Genomic DNA, 14,674 nt, shown 5'->3' with positions numbered 1-14,674 from the left:
GCTCAGATATATCTGAAATGTGTGATGTACCATGATAAGGTTCTGACAATATCTATGACATTTCTGGCACCTCAGTCTCATCCTCAGACCCGTCTTGGTGTGTTTTTGTAATATCTCTTTCCTTTCCTGGATAAAAGCTTTTCTCTTTAGGAACCAAATGTCACCTGGAGACAGGATAGGTCTAAAGAACAGTCTTTTGCTGCTGCTGGAAAAATTTAAAGATAACTTCTTTTCAAGGTCAAATTGTTTCACCTTACTGTCTGTTTTACCCTCTAGGAGAATATGTTGTAATGACCACTCATTTCCACCTGAAGAGAAAGATTGGCTATTTCGTTATTCAAACATACCTGCCATGCATAATGACGGTTATTCTCTCCCAAGTCTCTTTCTGGCTCAACAGAGAGTCTGTACCAGCAAGGACTGTCTTTGGTGAGTGCTGATTAACATTTGCATGCCGATTAACATGGAGGGCAAGTTATATCATATTGGTGATGTTGCTGATGGAATGCAAAAGTGATTATACATTAAAATCTGAATTAGCACAATAGAAAGGTTCAATGAGTTATCATTCTCATTATGGTATGATTTTTAAAAACGTTTTCTTTAAATAGCAAAAGCTGTTTCTAGCGCACGTAGTTAGATGGAACTAACGAACATTTGATGTGATGTTTTGGGAGAGTTGAGGAATGAAGCAAACATAAAATACACGGTGATAGATGAAAAACAGAAATATTAATATTGAAATCATATGTTTAGAATGTATAATCATGTATCAGTGTATTTTTGGAGAATCTGAGAAAATATCAGCAGAATTACTTCCTTACATATATGAAGGCAGGGATTCTTTAGGTAGGGAGAGCTCATGAATGACTATCATCAGTATGGAAATACCTCATTTTACCTCATGTGTGTGCTTCTGAAGAGTTTCAAATACACTTTTGTTTTTTCCTATCAAGATGTTTTAAATGTTCTATATGTTATGAGTTAAGGAAATCTAATTGCAATATTGTTTAAATTGTAACAAACTTTTTACTTATTGGAAAAATCACCCCCTAACTTATAATTTTAGAAGCTTGTATTTCATATAAAGAGGGATTTCCTGCCTGTACTATAGTACACTATATTAATTTTACTTTTAAGACTGATGAAAACAAAATATTCCATTACAAAAAATGAATTCATTGATTGATTCATACATTGATTCATTGAACATTCCTTTGAAACCTACTGTGAGCTCCTACTATGTTGTAGGCATAGAATGCTACAGTGAACCGAACATAAACTGCTCCCGTTATGAAGATTATATTCTGGAGCTTCAAATTTGAGTCACATTGAAAATCATAGATAATATGTATTGAATGCTCTTATATCAGGTTATATTATATAAACCTATATTCTCTTATTTAATGCTAAAAAAGTCTATGTACTGTTATTATCCCTGTGTTATAGAAGAGAAAGCTAAAGAATAAGAAATTGGGTAACCTGCCCAAGAATAGCACCTTCAGAAGCTATTAGGTGAAGGTGTCTGTAGTAAGACCCAGACTCTCTCTTCGCTGTAGAGTTGGTGCCTTAATGACCATTCCAAGCCAAAATCAATATGCTATATAGATGCAATGATGAGACATGAAATCAGGTGGTTGTGGGATTCATTTGGAAATAACAATCACATATTTATTGGTGAAATGTGAAATTATCAAGGTTTATTCTAAAACATCAACTAGGCACATGCTATATTTAAGCCTCTTTACCAGAGAATAAAAAAACCTTAAGAAGCTTATAATCTAAATTGAGGATTATTCATGTGCCGAGATCCCTATGGCATCAATCTTCAATAACAGGCAAGGCATGAAAAATCTGTTATCTCATGAAAAAAACAAGACTTTGCTACGAGTGCCCAGGAAAGAGTCTTTTCTTTTGAAAATAGCAAAGTGCTTCCAGGTTGGAAATGACCAAATCTTTGCTCTGAGTGTAGCCTAGGAACATAGCTGTATTAAGGTCTGGGATGGGGGCGCCTGGGTGGTTCAGTTGGTTGAGCATCTGACTCTTCGTTTCAGCTCAAGTCATAATCTTGAAGTTTGTGGGCTCAAGCCCGGAGCCCCCACATCGGGCTCTGTGTTGACAGTGCAGAGCCTGCTTAGGGTTCTCTCTCTCCCCCTTTTGCCACCCACCCCCACATCTCTAAAAATAAATAAATAAATAAACATTAAAAAAGATCCCAGATGATTCAAGCTGCAGAGCACAAGAGTAGCTCATTTCAAATTCTTTCTTTAATTACCATTTGTTAATATTAACTAGTGTTGAAGCCACTTACTAGAACTGAAGATTGAACTCTTGTCAAGGTGCTTACTTCTGTATGTATATTTAATTTGAGCCCTTTATTCACTAGAAATTGAAAAAGAAAGGGAATAGAGAAAATATTTTAATATTTGTGTTTATTTTTGTAGAATGAACCCAGAAGTGCAGTGAAAAACTTGTATTTATTTATTTATTTATTTATTTATTTATTTATTTATTTTAATGCTCACTCTCCCTCCTTCTCACCCTAATAAATTCTATCCTTCCTTTTTGGAAATTCTCTAAAGCATTTTGGAATCTTTTATAAGTCAAAACCCTTGCTCTTCACATTTCCAACAATGTGATATCTCAGCCAACTCATGCCCTTCTGGTGAACCTAACTACGTATTTGTAAACTCAGCTGTGGCAAGTATTTCTGTGTATCAAGTCATATATTTGTAACATTTTAAGTTCAATACAATCACTAGTACAATTTCTCTAGACCTTTAGCCTTTTAACATTTACTTAGTACACATGTTTCCATTGTTTTTAGTCTCAATTCAGCACATTCCTCTGTGCTGTGTCAGATGCCTGACAGGGTCACGGATATTTAAAGAAAAAATATACAAAGGAAAAAGAAAAAAAAAGTTGTTCTTTCTAACAGGTTAGTATAAGGTTGAAAAATGCAGCAAAGCCAAAGCCTGTTTTATGTCTTAAAACATCATTTTGATGGTCCATGCTGTCATTTAGAGGCAGTGTGGTCCTGTAATTTTGTTGCCACATAGGTCCAAGTTTTAGATCCAATCTTCATTTTTCAAAGATTCAGTTGCCTGTAAAATGAGAGAGCAATTAAAGTAAAATAGTGCTTTTTTAAAATATTGAGAGAAATAAAATATATGCATTGCCAGATTGAGTTCTTGGAACTTTAATAGGTGCTCAACACAGTTTTTTTTTTTTTTTTTTTTTTTTTTTTTTTTTTTCATTTCCCTGCCCCTGTAGCAAGTGTTGGAAGACCACACACACACACACCTCTGTTTATGCTAGTCTTCACTCTTAATTTACCAATACATTTAAAGAACACCCATTCCCAAATTACTTCTGACAGTTGTCTACATGAACCAAAATTAAAAAAAAAAAAAAATGAAATTCACTGCAGCAGAGATTTACTAACAAGGACCAAAGTTGTCAATAATAATAGCCATTGGGGCACCTGGGTGGCTCAGTCGGTTAAGGATCCAGCTTCAGCTCAAGTCATGATCTTGCGGCTCATGAGTTCAGGTCCCATGTCGGGCTCTGTGCTGACAGCTGAGAGCCTGGAGCCTGCCTCAGATTCTGTCTCCCTCTCTCTCTTTGCCCCTACCCCACTCATGCTCTGTCTCTGTCTCTCTCTCTCCAAAGTAAATAAAAACATAAAAAAAATTAAAAAAAATAATAGTAGCCATTAGCTTTGTTCTTGGTATCAGGCTTAATACTAAACACTTTTTTTTACAGTATTTTATTTAATATTCATAATAGCCCTCTGAGTTAGACTTATTAAAATTAATTTTAAAAGATATAATTTTCTTAATATTTATTTATTATTTGTGAGAGAGAGAGAACACGAGTGGGAAAAGGACTGAGGATCCCAAGCAGGCTTCATGATGACAGCAGCAAGCCCAATGTGGGGCTCAAATTCATAAGCTGTGAGATCACAACCTGAGCCGAAGTTGGATGCCCAACAGACTGAGCCACCCAGTGTCCCAAAAACAGATAATTTTTGAAAAAGACAACAGGGATGCCTCAGTGGCTCAGTTGGTTAAATGTCCGACTTCAGCTCAGGTCATGATCTTGTGGTTCATTAGTTAGAGCCCTGTGTCAGACTCTGCTGACAGCTCAGAGCCTGGAGCCTGCTTTGGATTCTGTGTCTCCCTCTCTTGGCCCTCCCTCTACTCATGCTCTCTGTCTCTCAAAAATAAATAAGCATTAAAATTAAAAAAAAAAAAAAAGTTCAGGATTGTGAGGCAGTTTTCCCAAGGTCATTCAGCAATTACAGAGTTGGGATTTGAACTGGGTTGTTCAGTTCCTCAAATGCTGACATTTAATTACTTTGCTCTTAGCTCAAGTTAATATTGATATGTAAATTTAAGAACTGTTTACCGGCCAATATTTCTTAAACCATTTGTTGGTTATATAATACAGATAATTCCCCAGAACTTTCTGTAACACCTCCAAAATTTAGAGTAAGTCTACTCCCTATATCTGTGACCATGTATCAAAAAAAATATGATTTAATAAAAGTCTCAATGTTTCTTTTTAATCTTATCACTCCCTAACATAGTTACAAAGATCATCTACCTTAAAATTCATGGAAAACTAGGAAATATTGGATGGCTTAAAGCAGCTTAGAAAAATTAGTCACCTACCAGCTGTGTGACACTGCTGATTCTCTAAATATTAATCCAAAAGGGTAATCATAGATACGAGTTTTAGACATGAAATGACAGTATCTTCCATGGAAATAATTTACCATCTTTAAAATTCTTTTACCTATTATTACATTTAATCCTCAAGTAATCTTGTGAAAAATTGTACAGAAGTTTCTCTGATAATTTTAACAATTATAGATAGTTGAGAGAATGAAATCTAAATCACCCCTTTTACAGATGTGGAGACTGAGGTCCCTACAAGTAAATTTGCCTACTTGAGGCCATAGAGCTAGTAAGTGGTAAGGTTGGGACTAGTCACTGGAAGAGGTTGGAAGTCTTTCCATACCATGCAGCCTGAGCCACCCCTATGGGACTACTGTGAGTTTTTTAATACATTTTCAAATGGCTTAAGAGGTACGTTACAATGCTTCTGTTATAGGGTTTTGCATATAGTAGGTTGATTGTATCAATTTATTAAATGAACATTAATGGATATCATTCACATACCAACTCATAATTGTCTAAATAAGCTAAAAACAACTGGCTTGAAAACTGCTTTGAATATAGGTAACATTAATCACTAGGAATGGATTCACAGAATCGGGCAAATGAGGCAGCATTACCAAAAAAAGGGGAAAGATTGTGGACATTTGAATCAGACAAACTTGTGTTCGTATTTTTGTCTTGCCACTTCTGAGCTGTATAACCTCAAGCAAATGACATGCAACTTATTTCAGGAATTTCTTCAAAAGAGGAGCTGTTTTATTTTATTATATTAATGTTTTTTTTATTTATTTTTGAGAGAGTGAGTGGGGAAGGGGCAGAGAGAAAGGGAGACAGAGAATCCCAAGTAGACTCCACACTGTAAGCACAGAGACCAATGCAGAGCTTGAAATCACAAACTGTTTGATCATGACCTGAACCAAAATCAAGAGTAGGAGGCTCAACCAACTGAGCTACCCAGGTGCCCCAAAGAGGAGCTATTTTAGAATTAGGGGGAAATAGTATAAAAGCAGAAAAGTTAATGTAGCAAAATATTATCCTAAAATAATTCAATTATCTATCAATTATTGATTAACAAGAAGCTACTAGCTTCTTGGTTTATACATTTAGGATATGCAGATAGAGTATTAAACAGAGATGAGGATACAACAATTTCTTGTGGATCAGAGACAATGAAGATCTATGCTTTCTGTTTGAAAGCGTTGGGGACAGTGAGACAGTATTGTTTCTTTCCCTGCCCAGGACACCTTGTTCAAGGTGCCCGTTTAAGGGAATTCATGATTTTATTAACAGCTTCTTGGTAGCAGAGCAGTTTATCTCTCCAAGAGATCCCCCTCAATACTGCCATACCATGAACTATACACTACACTGGGGTTGTATTAAAACTCATTCATCCCAAACCAACATGGGATGATTAAAAAACAACAACAAAAACAACCCACTGTATCTATGGCACTGTTGGTTACCTTTTGCACAAGTAGGTTGGCCTCCAGTGATCAAATTTTGCAGTATGAACCTACAAATTCACTTAATTTCTCTCTTTACAGGGGTAACAACTGTGCTCACCATGACAACTTTGAGTATCAGTGCCAGAAATTCCCTTCCGAAGGTGGCTTATGCAACTGCTATGGATTGGTTCATTGCAGTGTGCTATGCCTTTGTGTTCTCAGCTCTGATCGAGTTTGCCACAGTAAATTATTTCACCAAGAGAGGTTATGCATGGGATGGCAAAAGTGTGGTTCCAGAAAAGGTAAATGCTTTAAGATCCCCTGTAATGCATCACTGGTATGTCTTATTAGCCCTGTGAGATGGCATGTTCAGACTTTGGGAAATGGCTGAAGAATGCAGAGACAGGGTGATGAGGATTCTTTGTTTCTTATATCATCAATGACTATGTGCTATGGTAATTTTGGTAGTGCTAAAGAGAGGGGTTGTTTGAGTGGGCAGATGGGCAGAGCAGAGTAGAGTAAGGAGATCATAGAGAGATGAAGGAGAACATTTCTACTCAAGTATGCTTTCCTGTGCCCTCCATCGATTTGAGAACAGCTTTAATCAACCTGACATTAGGAGCAAATAAAGCTATGCCATTATAATTTTTAGAATTTGAAAATCATAGCCTTTTGGTCGTTTTCTGAGCCTAATCACCTTGGTCATAAATATTATGACTATAATGCCTCAGTGGAATTGAGTTTGTGAGATGCATTATCTCCAATTTTCAGTAAAGCAAGGGGCAATAAATATATTTCTTTCCCCAAATTAGAGTTTTACTTTAAGGATCATACACAGAAATCACAGAAAAATTCTTCTTTGTAGAAAATTATCAAGTACAGCTCATTACTGTTTTTCTAAATTAGAACCTATTCTAGAGTGTATTTTAAAGCACATGAAAGGAGGATATTTCTACTTCTGTGGCTTGAAAGTAAAGTGTGTCAAAATGCAGGTGAACCTTCAAATGGTAGAAAGAAGGTCAAAGTCAGAGACACAGAGATTGTAAGACATCTAAAGTAATTTAGAAGAATTCACTCTATAGTAGTTTTCCCAAAATTCTGTTCCTCAGAGTACTAATCTCATGAGATAGTCCCTAAAAATAAAGTTGTGTGGTTGAATACACTTATATAATGGTGTATACTATATCACAGAGTCACAATATATTCAAGAATCTGAAAGGGTCTATAGTAAAGAAATTAATGGTGTTTTCCTCATAGCTCTACAGATATACTAGAAAAAGGAATGCTTTGTGGTGGAAACATCTACCGTATTTAAATGAATTTATAGTGTTACTGATTATAAGATGAGTCATTAATATATGCATATGAAAGAAAATATACTGCCAAGTAAAAGCCCTTTTATATCTACCCCAGATGAATCAGCTGAACACCCCCATGCTCTCCTACACAGGTAAAAGCGAAGGAAGGCTCTGTGTAGAATGCACTGTGGCAGCCAACAGTACCTGAACCACACCCTCAAAATTTGCCTTCCCTTGAAACATGCTTGGCAAGTATTAAAAAAAAATCTCTGAATTTTCAAACCAAGAACCTTGGCTCGGGTTCAGTAGAGAGAGGAGATAAGACAAAGGGATTGTGTTGACTAGTTGGAGAGAGGAATGAAAAGAGTGAAGACAGAGTAATTGTCAAATACTTACTTTAGCCACTGATGGCCTCCATTTGTCCTAGAAAAGAAGAGCAGCCCAAAGGAGAGAGAGCCAAACATAGAGATGGGTAATCATAAGACACTACCAGTCGTAAGACATAGCCCAGAGTCATAGATGTGAACAATTTTTAAATGCACATCTTAGAATCACTGGAATAGTCTACTAAAGTTCTTCAGAATTAATGATATGCAAACGTGGGTGATATGCAACTGAAGTGATGTGCAAACATTGGAAAAAATTGCTTTTCTGTCATTTGGTCTGGAAAACATAAAATTTAGGTTGCAGCATTGGTTGAGCTCACAGGTAAGTTTATATTTATCTCTGTCTGATGCTGTATTAGGTTTCCAAGTCCTGTGTCTTAATGAAAATATTCTAATCTCTATCAGTCTATAGTCTATGTTATTCAGTATACAAATGTAGATATAGGTATAGTCATATCTTACCTATATATACACACATATATATTTATCAGCGAATCATCTATATCTATCATCCTAAGAAGAAAGACAATATTTTCTGTAAATTATCTATGCCTTTGTAAAAATCTTACCCAGGGATTTGACAGTTTGATTTGCGTATTACAGGGAGTGTGATCACAATGTGACCCAGGTCTCATTTTGACATTCAGAGAGGATGAATAAAATATTTTTTTGTATGACCAGATGAGTGTATTCTATGATCAGGAGAGTTGAATTTCAGTCTCTAACATGATATAACTTGAAAATAAAAAGAAAATTTCCATAAGTCATCACATTATCAAGTCAACATTCAGTAGCCGGCTTAAGATCCATTGTCATATACTAAATTGCTGAAAGAAACACCAGCTTCTTAGAGAATATGGGGAGCTTAATGTTCTTAAAAATTAAAAAAAAAATGTTAAGTGCTCTTTCCTGATAAGTCAACCAGATATGTCTCAATATGTTATTCAACTTGATGTTGCAAATAAAAGCACTTATCTTGATAAATTTTAGTATTCTAGTGCTAGAGTACTATAATAATTTGGCACTGGGAGAAATGAAATCTATTAATAATATAAACTCTCCTCCAAGAATTATTCTTGTTGGTGATTACCCATTTCAGCTTATCTAATAGGGTGTCTGTCATTCAACAAGTTTTGGTTAGATTGGAACCCATTGCCTCTCTTCAACATCAGAGCACATATACATTTTATCTAAAGGACATGCATGCTTGTATTCTGTAATATTAGAATTCTTATTTTTTAAGAAATGGACTATTACAAGTTCAGTTTGGCTGTTTAACTGTGTTGAAACAAACCGTATCTTTTTTTATTCTAGTACGGTGACAAAAAATGTTACATTACTTCAGGCCTACAACATAGTGATTCAGCAACTCTACACCTTAATGCTATGCTCACCACATGTGTAGCTACCATGTCACCATACAATGCCATTATCATACCATTCACTATATTCCCTATGCTGTGCCTTTTATTCTCATGACTCATTCCATAACTGGAAGCCTGTATCGCCCACTCCCCTTTCCCCATTTTGCCTTCCCCCCTCTGTATTTACCTACCCTACTCTGTATTTGTGGGTCTGTTTCTGCTTTGTGTTTATTTATTCATTTGTTTTGGTTTTTTGTATTCCACATATAAGTGAAATCATGTGGTATTTGTCTTTCTCTGTGTAACTTACTAAACCATATCTATTTTTGACCTGTAGTCATTTTGACAGTGAAAGAGAGAATTACTTTTACTTGCCTCAGTTTTGTACAAATAATTATGGAGCTTTCTGTCATTCTTCATAAAGCTTAACCAAATCTGTCTTCACTATAAAATAGGAGTACAGTTAGAGTGAGTGGCCTTACTTTTTATGATGTAATACTAGAAAAAAACAATTTCTGGGCTTTCTGTTGTTGTCCTAATGTAATGTTTACAGATTTGAAGGAGGGGAAAAGGTAACAGAGACATCACAGGGCTGGATAATAAAGAAATTAACCTGTTAAAGTTAACTAGTATTTCTTGTGAAGAGCATCAGGTCTTTTGGTAGTAAAATTTTATTCTGATTCAATAATAAAAATGTGGATTATTCAGAGAACATTGAGTCTGGTTGGCTAAGTTTAGCTGTTCATCAGTATTCTCTATACCTTTTTGGAACATCAGTAACCAGACTCCATTTCTGGTTTTCTGATTCAAAATATGAGATTGTGCCCAAGATATTTGCCCTTTAAAAATGTTTAACTAGTGATTTAGTGTGCACAAAAGAATGAGAACTACTCTTCTAAACTACTGGTATCCAACAGAAACATGTGAGCCACAAATGTGAATGATGTATATAATTTAAAATTTTCTAATAGCTTTTTTCAAAAATACAAATCAGGGAAATTAATTTTTTTTTGTTTTCTTTTTCAAGTTTTGATTTAATTTCCAGTTAGTTAACGTATAGTGTAATACTAGTTTTAGGTGTAGAATTTAGTGATTTAGTAATATGCTTTTACCAATATATCCAAAATAGCATCTTTATAATGTGTAAACAATAAAGATAATTATTAAAGAGATATATTGCATTCTTTTCCTTTTTTTATACTAGGCCTTCAAAATCCTGTGCGCATTTTTATACTTACACACATCTCAGAGTAGCGATGTTTCAAGTGCTCAATAGTCACAAGTGGCTAATGACAGTATATCAGACCACATAGCTGTGAACAATGATCCACTTCATTTTTTGGAAATGTCTATATGATAGAAACCCCAAGAAATGCTGCAGTTGTGCAGATAACATTGACAAGCCGTTGACATTGAACAAGAAATTGGCTTCAAGATACCCTGAATAACTGTTTTATCATTTGCCCACTTGCAACCTGGGGAGAAGGAGCAAATAATTGTTGTCTCGGCAACTCATCGCTGCAAAACAAACCACTTCAAAACTTAGTGACCTACAGCAACCTCCAGGCATGTGGGGCTGGGAGCAACCTGGTGGTACTTCTATTAGGAGGATATGGGCTCACCAACATGGTTGCAGTAAACTGGAGACTCTATCAGGAGCAGAGGATCCACAATGGCCTCTCACTCATCTGGGGCCTGACACTGGGACTGGGCTTCTCACTGTACATGGTCTCTGGTCACTCAGTTTTCTAGTCCAAGCTAATTCATGAGGCAGTAATGTTTTCAAGGGTAAATGTTGAGGCTGCAAAGCTTCTTGAGGATAGGCTCCTAACATGGCATCACATCACTCTACCTCTTGATAGGGAAGCCTGGAAAATACTGTGTCTGCATTTTTCCCCCAGCTTTATTGAGATATGTGACACATAATTGTGTAAGTTTGAGGTATACCATGTAGTTATGATTGATGATACATTCATATATTATGAAGTCATTACTACCCTACCCTACCCTACTACTGTCTCCATCCCATCACAAAGTTACCATTTCTTTTTTTTTTTTTTTTTTTTTTTTGTGGTGAGAACATTTAAGACTTAGCCTTAGCAACATTCAAGTATATAATATGTATTTAGTATATCATAGTATATGATATGTATATGTATGTCTCTAGGTATAATCACCATCCTGTATAGTAGATGCCCAAACTTGTCAATCTTATAACTGGGCATTTGTGTCTGCATTTTTAATTTGTCTCAATAAAGCAGGTATACATTCCATTTCTTACATGTTAATCAAAGTATAGATTTTGCTCAGCAACTTATAAACTTCCTTCCCACAGTTTACTGAACAAAATGCTTTTACTCTTTCCTTCGACAGCCAAAGAAAGTGAAGGATCCTCTCATTAAGAAAAACAACACTTATGCTCCAACAGCAACCAGCTATACCCCGAATTTGGCCAGGGGTGACCCCGGCTTAGCCACAATTGCTAAAAGTGCAACCATAGAACCCAAAGAAGTCAAGCCGGAAACAAAACCACCAGAACCCAAGAAAACCTTTAACAGTGTCAGCAAAATTGACCGACTGTCAAGAATAGCCTTCCCGCTGCTATTCGGAATCTTTAACTTGGTCTACTGGGCTACATATTTAAACAGAGAGCCTCAGCTGAAAGCCCCTACCCCACATCAATAAGTCCTTCTATTCACATTCCGTTGTTCAGTCTTCTGCACTGGGAATTGCTTTCTGTTCTCAACGCGGTGATTCCCATCTGCTTTCTTGCCTCTGTCTTAAAGAATTTGAAGGTTTCCTTATTTCCATAATTCATACGAGAACAACAGACCCCTGTCCAGCAGTCCAGAGCAAAGCAGAACATACAGCTGAGAGACAGGATTCTGAGAGAGGAAGCGAGAGAGAAAAATCACGACAGAAGGAGACAGAATGAAACAGAGAGGAAAGGTGGGGAAGGAGGTCCAAGCTATGAGGGAAAGTAGAAGGAAAATAAAACTTAAGTCTGTAACTCCAGGTCATTTGTAGATATTTATTTCCAAATATTCTAAAAAAAAGATACTGTATATGTCAAAAATATTTTTATGTGGAGGTGTTTCAAAGAATACATTATAAATGTTTAATGACAATTTTAAAAATCTATGTCTTTATTGCACAAACTACAGTGTGCTTACATTTTGTTTTGTTTTTGAACGGATGTATAGCTTTAACACTTTGTTTCCAAAGCTAAAGATCCCAATTTTTTTCCTCCTTTTAAAAATGGCTAGTGCATTATATTGCTGTTAAATGCTATTTTAGAATCCATGGAGATTGCATAAGCAAACGTACAGTTCCTTAAGCATTTAATCCAAAAAAGAGAAATGCTTTAAATAGGCTACTTCATCATCATCTGAGCTTTTACCACTTGCTTCGATGAGAAATCATTTTAACAGAGACATACACTCAATAAAAACTAAAAACTAAAAAAAAATATTAATAAAAATGAAATAAAACAATTAAAAATATTCCCTTTGCCACCTTGTCTATATCCAGATAGCACATGGGTCCAATAATCACTTGATACTCATTATGAAGATGTTTTTAGAGAGGCAAACCTATTTTGCAAGCTCTAGAATTGTTGAATGTATTATTTTATATAACAGTACATTAAAAGCTTTAGATCGAAATTTATGATTAGTAAACAAATATAGACTATATAAACAAATTATATATGTAAATATACAGCATGAGATTGTACATTTTTTACTTTTTTAAAGTTGTGTTCTTAAAATATTGTGTAGGACTCACCGCTCTTAGCTGTTAGAATGTTGTTAAGTGCTATATGGAAATAACTTTAGAGCCTGCATTAAAAACAGAACAGCCTGTGGGAATCAGATGGAATTTAAAATATAAAGTCTACTTATGTAGAGAAAGCTTGTAATTTCGAACTATTATCTGGGGTACAGTAGTAAATCAGCTGCTATCTGCTCAAGTCATGCCACATTTCCCTATTTTAGGCTCTTGTAAAATAGAAAGAAAATGGAAAAGCATTAGTTGGAGCTAGAAGATCAACTGTATATTATCGCTATATTTGCTGATACCAATTATTTCAATAAGTGTTGTACCATATGTAGCATTAAATATAAAAATACATGAAAGAATGTACAGGAAATAGCTTTTATTGAGTAACATTATTACATTTCATTTATACTGTAGCAATATATTTGTAGGTATACTATGTAAGGGCTTTAACTATAGGAGGTCCATTAATACTCCCTATAAAAATTCTGGTCTGTTTCATTACTTCCCAGAAGTTTTAGAGATGAATATTTATGCAGAAGGTATTTTTGAAGTCTCCTTTTGTCTAACAGAATTTCAGAGATGTTTAAAATTAGCATCCAGAATCCACAGGTCATAGTCTAACCACACTTAAAATGCTACGACATATAAACCTATCAGCATAATTGCCAAATAAGTCCATTGGGATCCATATCCAACTTTTGAGCAATGTTTCTTTCAAAAAGCTGCTATCCAATGATGTAGGAAAAAACACAGTTTGTGTTTTCCTAAGCAAACTCTGGTTTTCTTTTTAAATGTGCTTTATTGTTTGATTTGGTCCTGCCTAAATTCAATGAGCTAGGCCAATAAAGACTGAACCAAGGACGTTTCATCCTCTGGTATCATGTGTAGATATCATGTATAGAAAATTAAAAAAATATATATATGGCTCTAACATCCGTGTTGCTGTTTATATCTGTTATTTTTCGGCGTTAACTTAATGTGTTTATTAAGAGCATTTTATCTTCCAGACTCCTCACGCCTAACATTTGGTCTGTATTTTACTCATTAGATGTGAATATTTCTTATTAGTCTGCTTTCTGCTATGCAATGATTGCATTTCTATCATTTCTTAGTTTGTTAGTGTGTGCGGATAGTATTCTATTGTATAAATTGACTGCACAATTTATCAAAGATAAATTATTCTATGTAGCTTTTCTACAGTGCTTTGCTAAACCATGTAATACTAGTTAAGTCTTCCTTGAAAATAAAGATACACTCTTATAGAGGACAGTTCCTGTTTATTCCCAGGAACATTTTTTAAAAGATGACGCTGAATGTTTATTGCACCTCAGTGCAGTGAAGTGGCAATAAAACCTAACATGAATCGAGGTTGTTTATGGCAGATGCATGTATTGCTTTACAGAGTTTAGCAAAAGCTCTTAATTTTATGTCATACTGTATTCTATTATAACAATAAAGCTAACATTATTCAATAACAAAATGGAATGCTTGACTCTCTTTTCATATTATCAATAGGACCTACCAATGACTCGTTTTAAACATTTTCACATAGGAGCACCTAAAAGTGCCAAGTGCCAGCAAGAATCTCGGGTACAGAGAAGAATTTTGAACATGTATAAATAGTATGACTCTAAACTGTGGTTTTAATTGAATCACTTTTACAAAGAGGAGTTATGAAACACCCGGTATCTGATGCTGCCAGTAGCACGTCAACTT

The 14,674-nt window shown here is 35.2% G+C and overlaps 1 protein-coding gene across 3 annotated transcripts in view; it reads left to right on the top strand.

Moving 5' to 3' along the window:
* GABRA1 (gamma-aminobutyric acid type A receptor subunit alpha1) overlaps nucleotides 1-14,438 on the top strand; it is a 61,111-nt gene extending 46,673 nt beyond the window's left edge. For all 3 annotated transcript variants that reach the window (XM_045502675.1, XM_045502693.1, XM_045502684.1), the window contains 3 exons: nucleotides 277-429; nucleotides 6,230-6,432; nucleotides 11,552-14,438. In XM_045502675.1, the coding sequence (XP_045358631.1) occupies nucleotides 277-429; nucleotides 6,230-6,432; nucleotides 11,552-11,863 (668 nt within the window). In that variant the 3' untranslated portion in view covers nucleotides 11,864-14,438. The remainder of the gene's footprint in view (nucleotides 1-276; nucleotides 430-6,229; nucleotides 6,433-11,551) is intronic.
* The last annotated feature ends 236 nt before the right edge of the window (nucleotides 14,439-14,674 follow it).

The sequence above is a fragment of the Leopardus geoffroyi genome, chromosome A1 (genome assembly GCF_018350155.1).
Source record: "Leopardus geoffroyi isolate Oge1 chromosome A1, O.geoffroyi_Oge1_pat1.0, whole genome shotgun sequence".
Classification (NCBI taxonomy): Eukaryota; Metazoa; Chordata; class Mammalia; order Carnivora; family Felidae; genus Leopardus; species Leopardus geoffroyi.
Note: the sequence above shows the minus strand (reverse complement) of the source record. Positions and strands in the feature narration are given on the sequence as shown.